This window comes from Microtus ochrogaster, linkage group LG10, assembly GCF_000317375.1.
Source record: "Microtus ochrogaster isolate Prairie Vole_2 linkage group LG10, MicOch1.0, whole genome shotgun sequence".
Taxonomy (NCBI): domain Eukaryota; kingdom Metazoa; phylum Chordata; class Mammalia; order Rodentia; family Cricetidae; genus Microtus; species Microtus ochrogaster.
Window position 1 is genome coordinate 12,323,779 of NC_022035.1, and position 14,519 is coordinate 12,338,297.

The window sequence follows — 14,519 nt, forward strand, 5'->3', positions numbered from 1 at the left end:
AGGAAGGATCTAACTGCATTGAAAAAGATTTTGATGTGGTGTGTTGTCTTTATTATTATGTAGACCATATGGAGGCATAAGGGAAAAATCCAGAAAAAAGATTGTAAATTTTGCTTCCTTTTTTTCTTTTTCATTCTCTTTTGTTTTTTGTTTGTTTTTGGTTTTTGTATGTTTGCTTGTTTTTTTTTTTTTTTTGAGATAGGATTTCTCTGTAGTTTTGGAGCCTGTCCTGGAACTAGTTATTGTAGATCAGGTTGGTCTTGAACTCACAGGTAAACTTTGCTTTCTTAACAGTCCTGTGTTTTCATTTATGTTTTTTAATTTAGGCTACAGGCTTAAGGTATAGAGTTTATCCCATTGTCTTCAAGCCAACAGAAGTTCTCAGTATCCAGACTTCTGCTCATCACGGAACGGATGCTCTCAAAGATCTGTTCCATATTGTGTAACACCGTGTACTGTGGCTCTTTACAAATCTAGGACTAGAAATGTCGTCGGAAACTTCTTATTGGAATCTTGTTGCTCTGACTTGATTATTATGATCCTACCTTTCTTATCTGGTGAAGCAGGCTCATGCATGATGATCACGCAGAGGTTGGCAGCCAACTCTGGAATTGATCCTAATCTTCGCTCTTCTTTGAAGAGGGTCTCTGTAGTTCATCACTGTGTATCCCAGGCTAGCTGGTCACTCACTTGGGAATAGTCTCCAGGTTCCACTTCCTTTCTTGCAGCAGAGGCTCTGGTAATTACAGACATGCATGTTACCTCACCACTTCATGGGAGTTCCATGGACTCTCCTAGGGTCTCATATGCCTGCATGCCAAGTACTTTACCTGCGGGACCATCTTAAAGGTGTAGTCCTACCTTGCCTACTTTCAAAGTTAATGGAAAGGGTGTAATTTAGAGAGATCTAAGAATTTTCCTTAGAATATCGTTCTTGCAAGCCCCCTTATATGTGGCAGTGACTGGTTTTTTGGTTTAGCTTCCTCAATATGGCATCTCAGCCATTTTCCAGAATTATAAATTCCCTTTTACACTCAAATGTATTGTTGAAATCTTTTATAATTTTTTATTTTAACTCACCATTTATGTGCATTATTTTCATCTTGAGTTCATGCTAAATGTTATAATTGACTTCAGAAATATTCAATTGGAGAAAGAAATAAAATGGTAAACCACCTCAAGAATCTCAGTTAATGAATATATTCCCAGGTGTCAAGTGAAATATTTACAAGAAATTGTTGAAAAACACAAACTATTTTGTCCCACTTTATTTGAATATTTTATGTACCATACTAAGCATGTCTGATCTTTTCCATTTCCTGTAAAGTTGGTGGGGTTTTTTTGGGTGTGTGTGTGTGTGTGTGTGTGTGTGTGTGTGTGTGTGTGTGGTGTGTTTGACCTGTGTTATGAACTCACAAGTTCATGTCTTTTTTTTCCTGGATATTATTTGCTTGTGGTTTGCAAGGAGTAAAGGGATCATTATGAAATGGCTGATAAAAAGGAAGAAGGAAGGAAACAATTTCGTTGGCTCCTATAAGCTTAAACTATGGTGGGATTCAGATTGCCAAATGACAGTGAGAACCTCCCTCTCTCCAAGTCTGAGCTCTTCTGCCCACAGCATCAGCTTCAACTCCGGCTAGCTCGGCCCACATGGTAGCAAAGATGGCCCTCAGGAAGTCCCAGGTGGTATCATATGTATGTCTGGAATCACTGAACATGAACCCATTTGGTTGTCCTTGCTTTGGTCACGTGTGCACCCTGACTGAGCACTGGCTCAGAGGAGTAGAGCTTCTCGAAAAGCCAGTCTGGTGTGCATACTCTCCCTGCAGTGAGACTTGAGCAATATGATTGATAGGCAATCTCAGTAGATGGGGCAGAGAGGGTTCTCAAAAGAGCTTCTGGGGAAGAAATAGTGGGTGCTAAGCAGGTGTAAATAAGTGTTTCTGCGTCTTCTGAATGAAGTCTTTGCCCTAGAAATGCTACTAAAGAGAAACATTTCAAGTAAGCATCATATATTTTAAAAATTAGAAATACCAAGGAGACCTTGGGTTTGTTTTTTTTTTCTTTTTTTTGAGACCTTGGTTTTTTTGTGTGCATTTAGCTAACATTTTATTTTCTTTAAACATATATGTCATCTGAAACAAAATGAGAATAATGTTTATCTTATATATACCAACTAGAAAAGATGGTATCACTGAGTGTATCTCACAAACTGGAAAGTGTTTCCAACATAGCTCCACATCACTGGGACTTTTGAGAAGAATCAGTTCCTAAAGCAAAGTTAATTGTGCCAAAGTTTACAAAGTCTTCCTCTTTAAGAAGTGTCTCATTGTGCCTGCTGTGATTGTCCCCAAGGAATCAATCTTTGAGGACAACACCGTGCTTCTTGCTGGTACAGTGGCTGAGCAACAAAAGCCTGAGAACCCACCCCATTGCTAGTTGGGGGAGGGATGATATGACCAATGCAAGGTATTTTCATGAGAAAACTCGAAGCCAAGAAGTGGCTGAGAAGAGTTGAATGGCAATTTGGGAGGTTGGGCGGAGCCTGAACTCATAGTTAACAGGCTGTCTCTAATGTAAGGACTCATAAATGCCCCAGGTTTATGACCAAGATGGCACCGAGGTGCTCATTTACAGGAAATGCTTGTTTAGTGAGAGTATTCTTGCTACCAACGGCAGAGATCTAAAGAAATGCTTTATAGGTGATTCAGTGCCATCTGCTGTGTGCCAGACTTCAGGAGAATGAATTAGTCAGTCTGTTTGAATCATCTTTATATGTTCCATTTAATTTTAAAAAAAAAGTGAAATGACTAGCACTATTTCAAAAGAAAAAAAATGGGGCAGAAGTGGTGAAAAGACATTCTGGGTTGAAAGTCTCATTCAGAGACATCACAGGAATAAATGTGCCAAGACGAAAATAGATGGGAAGTGAGTGTGTCTGAAGTCACTACCATTATAAACACTACAATTTCAGGCATAGCCAGGTCTGGCCCAGAGCTGGGAAGCAAGAGTAATATAGGCAAGTTGGTCGCACCGGCGTGACAGGTAATTGTAGCAAAAATATCTCTTGAGATCAGAATTGTTACACTTAGAACATACTTTGGAGTTGAGTAGTTGAGTTCAGGAATGCCAGTACATAGTTAATAACCATCCCTGTGTGGGAGGCCAGAGCTCTAGTTTGGGGTATTTGCCAATTCCTATGATGTAGCAGACCCATCATGCTGATTTTGGTTGTTAAGATAAGGTCACTGAAATCGAAACTGAGAAGAGACACACAAAATAGGTGTGCTAAGCCAGTACCAGGGGACCCTAGCATGCTACTACTTAAATTCATTTGACAAATTAGGAAGCTGCTGAAGCGGAAGAAACTGAGCGACTTGTTTTGGGTCATATAGCTTAGCTTTGTTGCCACAACTCTGCTTCTCAAAATTATGGATTTCTAAGGAGGAAAAGATAATTGATCACCACGCCCATTTTACTCCATAGCCAGGCTACGTTTCTCTTCTTTGAACTTCTTGCCTTGAGCTTAAAAACTATTGTGTGATTGCCTGCCTCCCCTACTAGTTTCTGTTCCCCCTGACAATTTGGAAAGTAATTTAATCATCTTTGAAACGTCAGCTCTCTTCTTGGTATCTTGCACATTATAGATGCCCATCTATGTTTTCTGGGACTATGAGCAAACAGTGATAATATAGGACAATCGTTGACCTACCAGTGGCTAGGCACTGCGCTAACCTGCATCTATCATCAAATTCACAGAGCCATCCTCACAAATGGGCTGAGTCCCACAATGCACCTGGCCAGAGTATGTGGTTGTACATTTGGCACCAGAGTCTGCACTTGGCACTCTGGTCTCACCAACATAACAGCTTTGTAAACAGAGACTAGTCTTAATTAACGGGATGGTTAAGAAAATGGAATGTATTAAATGATTAATTACATCCTTCTCTTCTGGCTTTCTTTTGCTTTGCTGTCCCATCCAGTGCGATAACAAAAAGCTCCCTTGTACATTTGCCGAGTCCTCACTAGTTCACGGTGAGTGACATATGATGTATCAACCTTAGAGCACGATCCTTATTTCTGAAACATTACGTGATCCCTCAGATTGTATAAAATCAAATAAATATCATTTTGAAGTTTCTTTCACAAGAGAAAAATCAGAAGCCAGGCACACTCAGTGTTGCTTTAATGGGCATCAACTTGGATGCAAATGAAGTATAATGTTGTTTGGACTTCCTTTTGGAAAAAAATGCATTCATTTATTTCCCTCACATCATACTTTTTGGAGAAAATACAGAAACAGTGTTCCCATTCTTGGAAGACATACTGATGTATGTCACGTTGAGAAAACATTTAAAGTTTCATATAATATACTCTGGACTGGTGAGACAATTTATCCCTAATCTTTTCTATTCATTCATTCTTTTTCCCTTCATTGGCCCCCAAAATGTTCTAGCATATTTCAAAACAACTGAGAAGGATATGTTAAATAGTAAGTTCAATTCCCAGTCTTTCTACATATACTTTAAAATGGTCATATGTCTTCAAAATCTCCCCTCTTGTTGATACTTAAGAACAATCACATGAGGGTATTAGACAGTGGCCACAGAGATAGATGGATGGCCTTAAGTCACATGGCTAGACAGGGAAGGGCCAGGGTTGGAAACATGATGCTGAAACTTTTGCTCTGCTCTGACCCCTGTGTTCTGGACACTGCTTCAGTGTTGAGGAAGCATCCAAGGGTGGCCGCTCTCTGCTAGGCGTGGAATTGGGTGTCACACTGGGTGACTCCTGACAGACATGCTCATCCAGAGGAGGAGGCTAACCATACTTCCTTCTTCACAGGATGTTTCTGAAGAGAAACGAGACGGTTTAACAGAATGCCCAGCACGTGGTAAGCACACAATGCATGTTATTGTTGCTTTTATGATCCTGTGGCTTATACTTCTCCCAGTAATTTATCTTATTGAAGCTTTGCTTTGCTCTCTGGTACATCAGGGACATTCTGGCTTTGCTGCACATCACCTCAAAGCCTGTATCCTCAACCAGCTTCCCTCATGTGAACCCCAAAGACAACTGTGTTTTCAACTGTCTACACCAGGTTTCTTCTCTTTCCTGAATGTGAAGAGGCTGTCAGAGAATGCTGATTGTATCTTACCTTAAAGGAGCGCTGGAGCTCAAACCTTTAGAGTGGTTCTTTTGTTAATTCCTTACTGATCTCCATTTACAGGCTCTTCATCCAGCTGAAGTCCCTAGTCCCTCCTCTCTGTCCATTCTGAAGCACATGTCTGTGCACTCTGATTTACTTTTAGAACACAGAGGTATCATGTTCTGAACCTCTCGCTGTTCCTGTACTGTCATGTGACTTCTCCTCTCTGGTTGTATCGGAGAACATGACCTCTCTTATGTTCCGGGAATCTTAGAAATACCTGTTTGGAATATTGCATCATCAGCTTTGTCTCTCACTTGTGCCTGTCACCCCCCCCCTTCTCAGCCCACGCCATGTGCTCTCTGCTGGGTCTCTTCTATGCACAAAACTGGTTGTCTGTGAGGAATCTTCACTCACTCTTTCCTTGAAGACTGAGTCTAGCCTCATTTGCTGTCTGCTTTCCTTTCTACTCACACTCGTTGCCTCTACCAAGGAACCGTGAGCTTCCCAGAGAAAGGCACTGTGTCTTCGTAGGCACCGAATCAGTGTTAGCAGAGGTGGAAGTCTTGCAAATAAGCATACGTCTTTCTAATTGAACAATGAACTCCAAGCAACTGCTGTTGCCTTCTGCTAGTTCTTGCTTAAGTGAACGATCTACTTCCTCAAAACACATCTTCCCTTACACCTTAACAGTACTGAAAACTACTGTTAAATCTATTGAAACCACTCTTTTGAAGGTCAACAACTACACACATATACAGACGGTGGTCTTCTTGAGACCCTTGCCTGGCCTCTGTAACACTGAAGCAGTGCTGGCTCTTGATGCCTCGATGCCTTTTTGACTCTGCAGTTATTTTAATGTAGATCTTTGCCCCAATATAATTCACTGGCCACCTCTTTTCCTTCTAGTTCTACCGCAAGCACACCAACCTAGGTCTTAACTCTCACTCCTATGCATATAACTGAAGTTTATTTCTCTTGTGCTAAATGAAGTACCAAGTACCCCGAGTTTTGGTCTTGCATTTCTTCCTCGTTCCGCCGGCTACTACTGTGTCGCCGGAAGCAGATGTGTCTCCCCTGAGCCGGTCATGCTCCGATCAATGAGGGCAACTTTCCTCCGAAGCTTTCATTATTCACCTCTGTTCCTTGGCATAGATGTTCCGTCTGCTCAGAAATTCCATTCGTCACGTATTCCAAGCATCTGCTTCCTGATAAATGATGTGAGTGAGCCCTTCCAGCCATTCCTACAGTAGAACCGTTACTCGGTTCCCATCACTTAATTATACTCAGCAGGCTTCAAGACCATATCTCTCAGCCAGCTTCCTGTTGCTGCCTGCTGTGTAGCTCATTCTACCTCGGCCCAGATGACTCCCGATCATCTCCACCTCCCCTTTCTTCTGTCCAGCCAGGTGGCAAGTCTTACTCACTGAATGATGCCTCTCGCTGCCTCCTTCTGTTCCCGGGGCCACCGTCTTGCTGATGACCCTCCTTTGCTTCATTCTAGGCCACCATAGTTACTGGTCAACCATCTCTTTAAAGCTCTCAATTTTTAGAAACTTATTAGACCCAAAGTCGAAACGTTAGGACCCAGGTTCTTGTTTCTGAACCTGCTGCTTATCTTTTATTTACACACAGGTTCCGTCTATATTTGTGGAATGGCAGCTGTGTTCCTGGCTCCCCAGCATCCATTTCTTGGAATACAGTAATGAATGAGTCAGACAGGCTTGTCCTCCTAATGGACCTCCTAACATAAGGAGTGTGTGCTATGTCTCATATCATGAATCCCATACAGAAGCCATCTTCTCCTTTTCTTGATGCTTGTAGCTTGGGGGTTGTGCTATATGGGGTGCTGTGATGACAGGTAGTTTAGTCATCAGTCTCTCTGTGTTAATTATTAGCCAGGTTTTTAGGAGCACTGAAAGGCAGGAACCAAGTCCCATTTTCCATTTTCCTTCGTGTAAACACAGAGCCAATCACATATTAATTGCTTGGTGATATTGGATGTTGTTTCATAGATCCAAGGTTAAGTCTTTGCCATAGCTGTAATGCCAAATGTGGTTTGAAACCGCCTTCAGTCCTGTCAGAAAACACAAGTGTTAGGTAATTAGTTGCTTTCATCCTAAGTACTCTCTTTGCAAAACAATAGCCTACCACTGCCCTTAGCTATTATTAGCAGAGTTTGCACATCTTTAGCCTGAATAACAAGCCAGTCATGCTTGTTATAATGCTGAAATAATGTTCTTGGGACTAAAGAGCTTTTTTGACTTGATAATGAACAATATGTTGTTTTTTTTTCCGCCTGGGAAATACTTCTAAAACTTTAATTCTGGATATTAAATTTGACTTCACACATTTCAGTCGGCTGTTCCTAGTGATCTTGCATCAAGCATTTGTCTGTCTGAAACAATAGGTTAGCCATAGCCAATTATAACCATACCTTTTTCGCACACACAAAAATCCTATAAACAGCATGTGACCGCTCGCTTCTAGGATTTATGATTGGTTTCTTCCACAAGGAAGCTAAATTTAGCCTAGTAATTCTACATGCTCCCAAGGACACAATGCCTCCTGTGATTTCTCGAACAAATGAATCTGAACCACAGTTCCTTTCCTTGACTAACCAAGAAAGTTTAAGTGTCAACCTAGTCATTAGCCACAGATATGAAATCACATTAAGCAACCAGCAAGGGGTTAAGAAAGAATGCACTGCGTTCCTTATTCAGCTGCTGAACGGCTCTCAGTTGCCGCATGGGCCTCAACACAGAACATTGTTTGCATCCCATAATGGCCCTTGAAAACTACTCGCTCGTGGCGTGACTTCTAAAATTAAACTGTGTAGAGTCATGTCCAGTCCTACAATGCATCTCTATGAGAAGCTAGCTAGCGGTTTTGTTTTCATTCTATGTAAAAATTCCAATAAGGAAATGTTATTTCTGCCAGCGAAGCTGGAGCAGGGCTTCCATTTTTCTTCTTTGTTTCTAATGACGACTAAGCAGCTCTTGCTTGAACGTGTCTTGGCAGATCCGCTTCTCACAATGAAGGCCCCCACCGTGCTATCACCTGGCATTCTGGTGCTGCTGTTGACCTTGGTACAGAGGAGCCATGGGGAGTGCAAGGAGGCCCTCGTGAAGTCCGGGATGAATGTGAACATGAAGTATCAGCTTCCCAACTTCACCTCAGAAACCCCCATCCAGAATGTCGTTCTGCACGGGCATCATATTTACCTCGGAGCCACAAACTACATTTATGTTCTAAATGACCAAGACCTTCAGAAGGTATCACAGTACCAGACGGGGCCCATGTTGGAACACCCAGATTGTTTTCCATGTCAGGACTGCAGCGGCAATGCCAATTCCTCAGGAGGCGTCTGGAAAGACAACGTCAACATGGCTCTGCTCGTCGACACGTACTATGACGATCAGCTCATCAGCTGTGGCAGCGTCAGCAGAGGTACCTGCCAGCGGCATGTCCTGCCTCCTGACAACCCAGCTGACATACGGTCCGAGGTTCACTGCATGTTCTCCCCAGATGTGGATGAAGAGTCAGGTCAGTGTCCTGACTGTGTAGTGAGTGCCCTGGGAGCCAAAGTCCTCCTGTCTGAAAAGGACAGGTTCATCAATTTCTTTGTGGGGAATACGATCAATTCGACCTACCTTCCTGATCGTTCATTGCATTCGATATCGGTGAGACGGCTGAAGGAAACCCAGGATGGTTTTAAGTTTTTGACCGACCAGTCTTATATTGATGTCTTACCTGAATTCCGGGAGTCCTACCCCATAAAGTACATACATGCCTTCGAAAGCAAACATTTTATTTACTTTCTGACTGTCCAAAAGGAAACCCTAGACGCTCAGACTTTTCACACGAGGATAATCAGGTTCTGCTCTGTGGACTCGGGGTTGCACTCCTACATGGAAATGCCACTGGAGTGTATTCTCACGGAGAAAAGAAGAAAGAGATCCACAAGAGAGGAGGTGTTCAACATCCTCCAAGCCGCCTATGTTGGGAAGCCTGGGGCCAATCTTGCTAAGCAGATAGGTGCCAGCCCGAATGATGACATTCTCTACGGCGTGTTCGCACAAAGCAAGCCAGATTCTGCTGAACCCATGAATCGATCGGCCGTCTGCGCGTTCCCCATCAAATATGTCAATGAATTCTTCAACAAGATTGTCAACAAAAACAATGTGAGGTGTCTCCAGCATTTTTATGGACCCAACCATGAGCACTGTTTCAACAGGGTAAGTCTTAAAATTAGGTATAAAGCAGAATAAACGCCAATCTAAAAACGGGAAGGGGGATACCAAGGCGTCTCTGTGGTTAGCCAATGGTTTGTATCCAAAATATTTACAAGTTCTTTGTTAGGAAATTGATCTTCATTACTGATTAAAATAGTGTCTGATGAAATTTATGTGGGGCTGGGGAGGTAGCTTGGTCAGTGAAAGGTTTGTTGTGTAAGCATAGGGAGTGGAGATCCATTCCAAGAACCCATGTGAAGAAAACAGGTGTGGTGGTCCATGCTTGAAGTCCCAGCACTAATAATAGAAATGCCTTGGGCTGGCTGGTCGGTCAGTTTAACCTACTTGGCACTCTCTAGATCAATGAGAAAGACTTCATCTCCAATAATAAATTAAAAACAAACAGGTACTGAGGAGTGACACTCAAGTTTCTCTTCTGGTCTCCATGTACCCACACAAGAAATGCATCCAAGAATGCATGCATGTGAGCCACCTCACGCACGTGCATGCACACGTGTGCACACACACACACACACACACACACACACACACACACAGAGGGTGGGGGCATTACTATAACTAAAAGAAAAAAATAGTTTTAACACTTAGTGTGCATTCCTGCATAGCACTTTTTGTTTGGGATTGATTATTGCTAAAAATGGTGTTTTCACAGGAGACCATAGGAAAATCATTGGTGTTTTGATTAAATAAAGTAGAATTTTTTCTGCTAGTCATTTGATCCAGTGACAGAGGGCGAGCGCCGTCCTAGGGAGTCCATTGCCTCCTTGGAAGTTGTGTTCAGCCTAGATTTGCATATATAGCATGGTTGTGCCTCCTAACCCAGTGACCCCCAGTGACCATAACTGAACAGATAGTGTCCCACTGAATCCTGTCTAAAGACATTTGGGTTTTGGAAACGTGTATCTTGTCTGGACAGTTTTCACTCTAAGAAATAGAGGTTCTAACTGCAACTAGGAGAAGCATAAATGTACCGGATAAGAGAAAGCATATAATTCTACCGCAGCACAACCGGGGCATGCGCATTCACGACATCTGGTTGGCTCTTGATGGGACACCTGGGCTACTTCCCTATGTGCAAAATTACTTACCTGTTTTATGGAACGCAGAAAATACGTGCTTTGCTGAAACAAAGACAAAACATCCCTCCTTTCCCCTCCAAGGTCTGATCATACATAAAACACGCCCACGCCAGTCCCAACTAAGGCATATTGCTCCCTCACGTGTTTAATAAACATTGCCAAACTCTGTAAGACACAATGGAGTTCTTCATCAGGCTGCCTTTTTCTTCAATGGAAAATACTGCAAAGGAAGAGCAGAAAGCCGGAGGGCTTTTAGAAACCTGGGATGATTCAGGGCATCTGAGAGCGCACACTTTCCCTGCATCCAGCAAGCTAGCTGAGCATCGTGACCTTAAAGAGCCTATGGGACTTCCTCCAGCGCTTCCAGGGCTGCTGGTCTTTTTTGGATTTTGTCCTGGAAAAGTTAAAAAAGACAGTCAACTTTGCAAGGCCGTACTGGTATCTTATCTCGTTGTTTTATTTTGTGCGTTTCAGCCTCCCAGTCGTAAATGTTCTTACTCATTTTAAAAAGTCTCAGGACCTCCTGAACTTTATCTTACCTGCTTTGACATTTTTTTAGTTTTCCAGAGGGGAACAAAGAGGCAAGATTATCCAATAAAATGCAGGCTAGTTTTATCACGCAGGAAAAAATGCCCCAAAAGCCACACCTGAAACCATTATCACCCCCATCTCAAAAATTCTTGTGGGAAACGAGATGTAACTTGCCAACAGTCTCCTTGTAAGGGAAGCCAAGTTTTGCACTGGCCAAATTCCATAAAGACAAATACCGGCGAAGCTCCATTCTTTATTTGCCTGTTCATCTTCTCCACTTACTAGCGGCTTAAATTCTTCTGAAACCGAGGCTACTCACTGTTCTCACATACCTGGTCCACAGAAAGTGTTCCAGTGACCAACGTGCAGTCATATCCCAGCTTTGTCCTCAAATGAGGGCAGCAAGAAGAAAATGATTTACAGGACCTGAGCAGTTAGGGAGTCTTTAAGAAATAAAGACGAGTCTGCTTTGTCCGGACTGGATTAACTTGGTCAGATATCAGGTGACCCTTCTCATGAGATCTTGGAATTGAGTCTTTATTTTAACATGAAGTTTCATGACGAGACACACATTGAGGAGTTTTGATATTAATATCTCTAATATTGCATGGACAGACTTAAGTGTTCTTTGGGCAAGCTGAAGTATGCTATGGTGGTACCTTTCTACTTAGGTTCCTGCCCAGTCCTCAGTTTGTGTGATAAGATCCATGGGGGGGGGGGGTTTACCCTCCTATCTCCCCACCTTATATAAAACATATCTCTACTGCAGGATAAGCACTAGGTACCAGGAAAGACAAGGTTGTCTGTTTGGGGATACAGCAGGTGTTTCAGGCTTAACTCCTTATTGATGATGTTATGCTGCTCCCTCTCCTCTCACATGTCATGAATGTATCTAGTGACGATTTAAGGGGCATCTTCCCACATCTGCCACAGGGAAGTCCCTTTGAGTCACCTGACAATTCTGAGCTTGGGAACACATCACTTCACCCATGCCATATTTGTACTTCTGAGCTAGTTTCTACTTATAATTCAGTTTCTGGGAGCTTATCTCAAGCCGCAGGTGCCCATCCATGGAATCCTAGTGCTGCTGGCTATAATAGACCTTCTATAAGAATAGAATCTTAAGCCAGACAGCAGTGGTGCACACCTATAATCCCAGCGCTCTGGAGGCAGATTTCGGAGTTGAAGGCCAGCCTGGTCTACAGTATGAGTTCCAAGACAGCCAGGGTTAAGCATATAGTATTGATTTGCACATTTTTGTTTAGTTTGAATGTGGATTTTAAAGGGCTTATTTTTATCAATGTGTATTTAATGTCGTTTTTATTTCTAAATTTTCTTTGCCTTATAAATTTAGAGACATCCTATAAAAAGTTTAGAAACATTTAAAATACGAAATATTAAGTTTTCTTATTAAATATATTAATAAATTCAATAACAGACAATAAAGGGCTTATTTATAATGACATCTAACTGTGAATTCTATTAGTTTGCCCATCCACAATAAGTTCAAATTTATTTGAAATAACTTTATTGCCTTTTTTTTTAACCCATTCATTGGTGAATCTTTATAAACATCTCAATTTAGTATGGATTCATGTTGTCTTAAGGCTAATGCATATTCTCTTAGCTATATTGAGCAAAATATAATCATTGAGAAAACGCCCCTATAATATGGAAACTTTGTAATGACTCAACTTTAGGAGGAAAAAAAAACCCTCTTCCTCCTATTTGGAGATAAATAGCATTATAAATCCCTTAATTCACTTCAGATTACTAGAATCGCCACCAATCATACATAAGGAATTCATTAACTTGTAAGTCCAGGAAAAAATAGTTTAGTGAGCTAACTGAGACAGTGGCTGCAAATGCAAGTCAGTGGTGAGCAGGAGACCCATTTAAAAATCCCACAATTCTGTGAGGATGCTAGGGATTTCACTTGGAGGCTTGTAATACTACCTTTTAGGAAAGATTTTTAATGCATATTGAGAAAGGAAAGTTTCTTAGTATAATTCTATCAATGCCGTACACTCTTTAGAGTCCGTTACCAAAGTTTCCCGATATTGTGTAAACATCTGAAAAAGTTAACTTGTAGTAAATATTTCCCCAACATCTTGGTCATCTTTTCTTTTTTAGTTTTTTTTTAATTAAAATTGTTTTCAATTTTAATATTTTATTTAATATTAATATTAATAATATTTGATCATATTATTTTCCCTTTCCCAAATCATTCCAGATTCTCCCCCACTTCCCTACCCACCCAACCTCATGTTCTCTGCCCCAGCTCTCTCTCCCTCAAGATAAAAACAAGGAAAAGCAAGATGTAAAAATAAAAAAAGAAAACAGTAAGATTAAAATATACCAGAGCAAAACAAAATCACACATGAAAACAAACAAACAAATATAACATAGAGTGTGTTTTGTATTCGCTAACTACTGCTGGGCATGAGGATCTGTCCTGGATGTGGGTGATGTGCTCAGTGGCATCTTGGTCACCTTAATAATGGATATTGGGTCTGCTGTGGGGGGTAGCATGTGAGGTTTGGTACCAGACAGTCCTGGGTGAAAGGCCTGGTATACAGAACACGTGTGTGACTTCCACCTGCTGCTTAACTTCTTGCAATCTGGGTTCCATCCGCAACGTGTAGGTAGCACAACCTTTTTCGCAGGTGTTCACAAAACGTGCAGTGAGTCCGCCATCCACCTGGCACAATAAGATGACTAGAAAATTAGCTCCTTGGGAATCAGTATAACCTAATGGAAGGATCCCTAGGTCCAGGTTGGGGCCTGCAACCCACGGTTTCCTACCTGGTGTCCTTGAGAACTTTCTTTACATTCTCTAGATGGTCTAGCCTCATGTGGAACCTATCATATGGGCAAGTGCAACAATACCCAACTGTCCTGCCTTGGTCCTGTGCTCACATTAAATGACAGCTTTACTATAAAATGCTTATATAAAGAGAGATGAATTCAAATGATCAGTTTCTTTTTAAACAGGGCATATTGCGGTTGTGTGTCTCATGAGGGGCTTCACTTCTCTCTATATGTTATGAGTAACCAAACTCCAGACAACTAATTACTATCCAGTGGGCTGACACTGATAGGGACAACCATGGAATCGAATTGCATGGCTCTTATGAAAATCGTTCTCTGACTTAAATTTTAAACTGGCCTTGGTACAGTAAGATATCCTGCTTATATACTTAAAGTCAAATTCTGCCTTAAGAACATGTCTGTTTGTGGGACCCCTGGCAGGGGAACCAGGATACTATCCCTGGTGCCTTTGCTGGCTTTTTGAAGCCTACACCATGTGGTGGGATGCCTTGCTCAGCCTTGATGCAGAGGGAAGGGCCTTGGTCCTGCCTCAACTGAATGTACCAGGCCTTGTTGACTTCCCATGGGGGGCCTTATCCTTTCTGAGAAGTGAGGGGATGAGTTGGGGGAAGTGGGGCACAGCAGGAGGAGGGGAGAAAGGGAGAATTGTGGTTGGTATGTAAAATGAAAAAT

General features: G+C 42.0%; 1 protein-coding gene across 2 annotated transcripts in view; it reads left to right on the forward strand.

Annotated features, from left to right (window-relative positions):
• Positions 1-14,519, forward strand: part of Met (MET proto-oncogene, receptor tyrosine kinase) — a 110,720-nt gene that overhangs the window by 19,712 nt on the left and 76,489 nt on the right. The window contains exons 2-3 of one of the 2 annotated variants that reach the window (XM_005363752.3): positions 4,846-4,894; positions 8,171-9,387. In XM_005363752.3, coding sequence (XP_005363809.1) covers positions 8,185-9,387 — 1,203 coding nt within the window. In that variant the 5' untranslated portion in view covers positions 4,846-4,894; positions 8,171-8,184. The remainder of the gene's footprint in view (positions 1-4,845; positions 4,895-8,170; positions 9,388-14,519) is intronic. The other variant, XM_013352450.2, reaches the window with a different exon arrangement.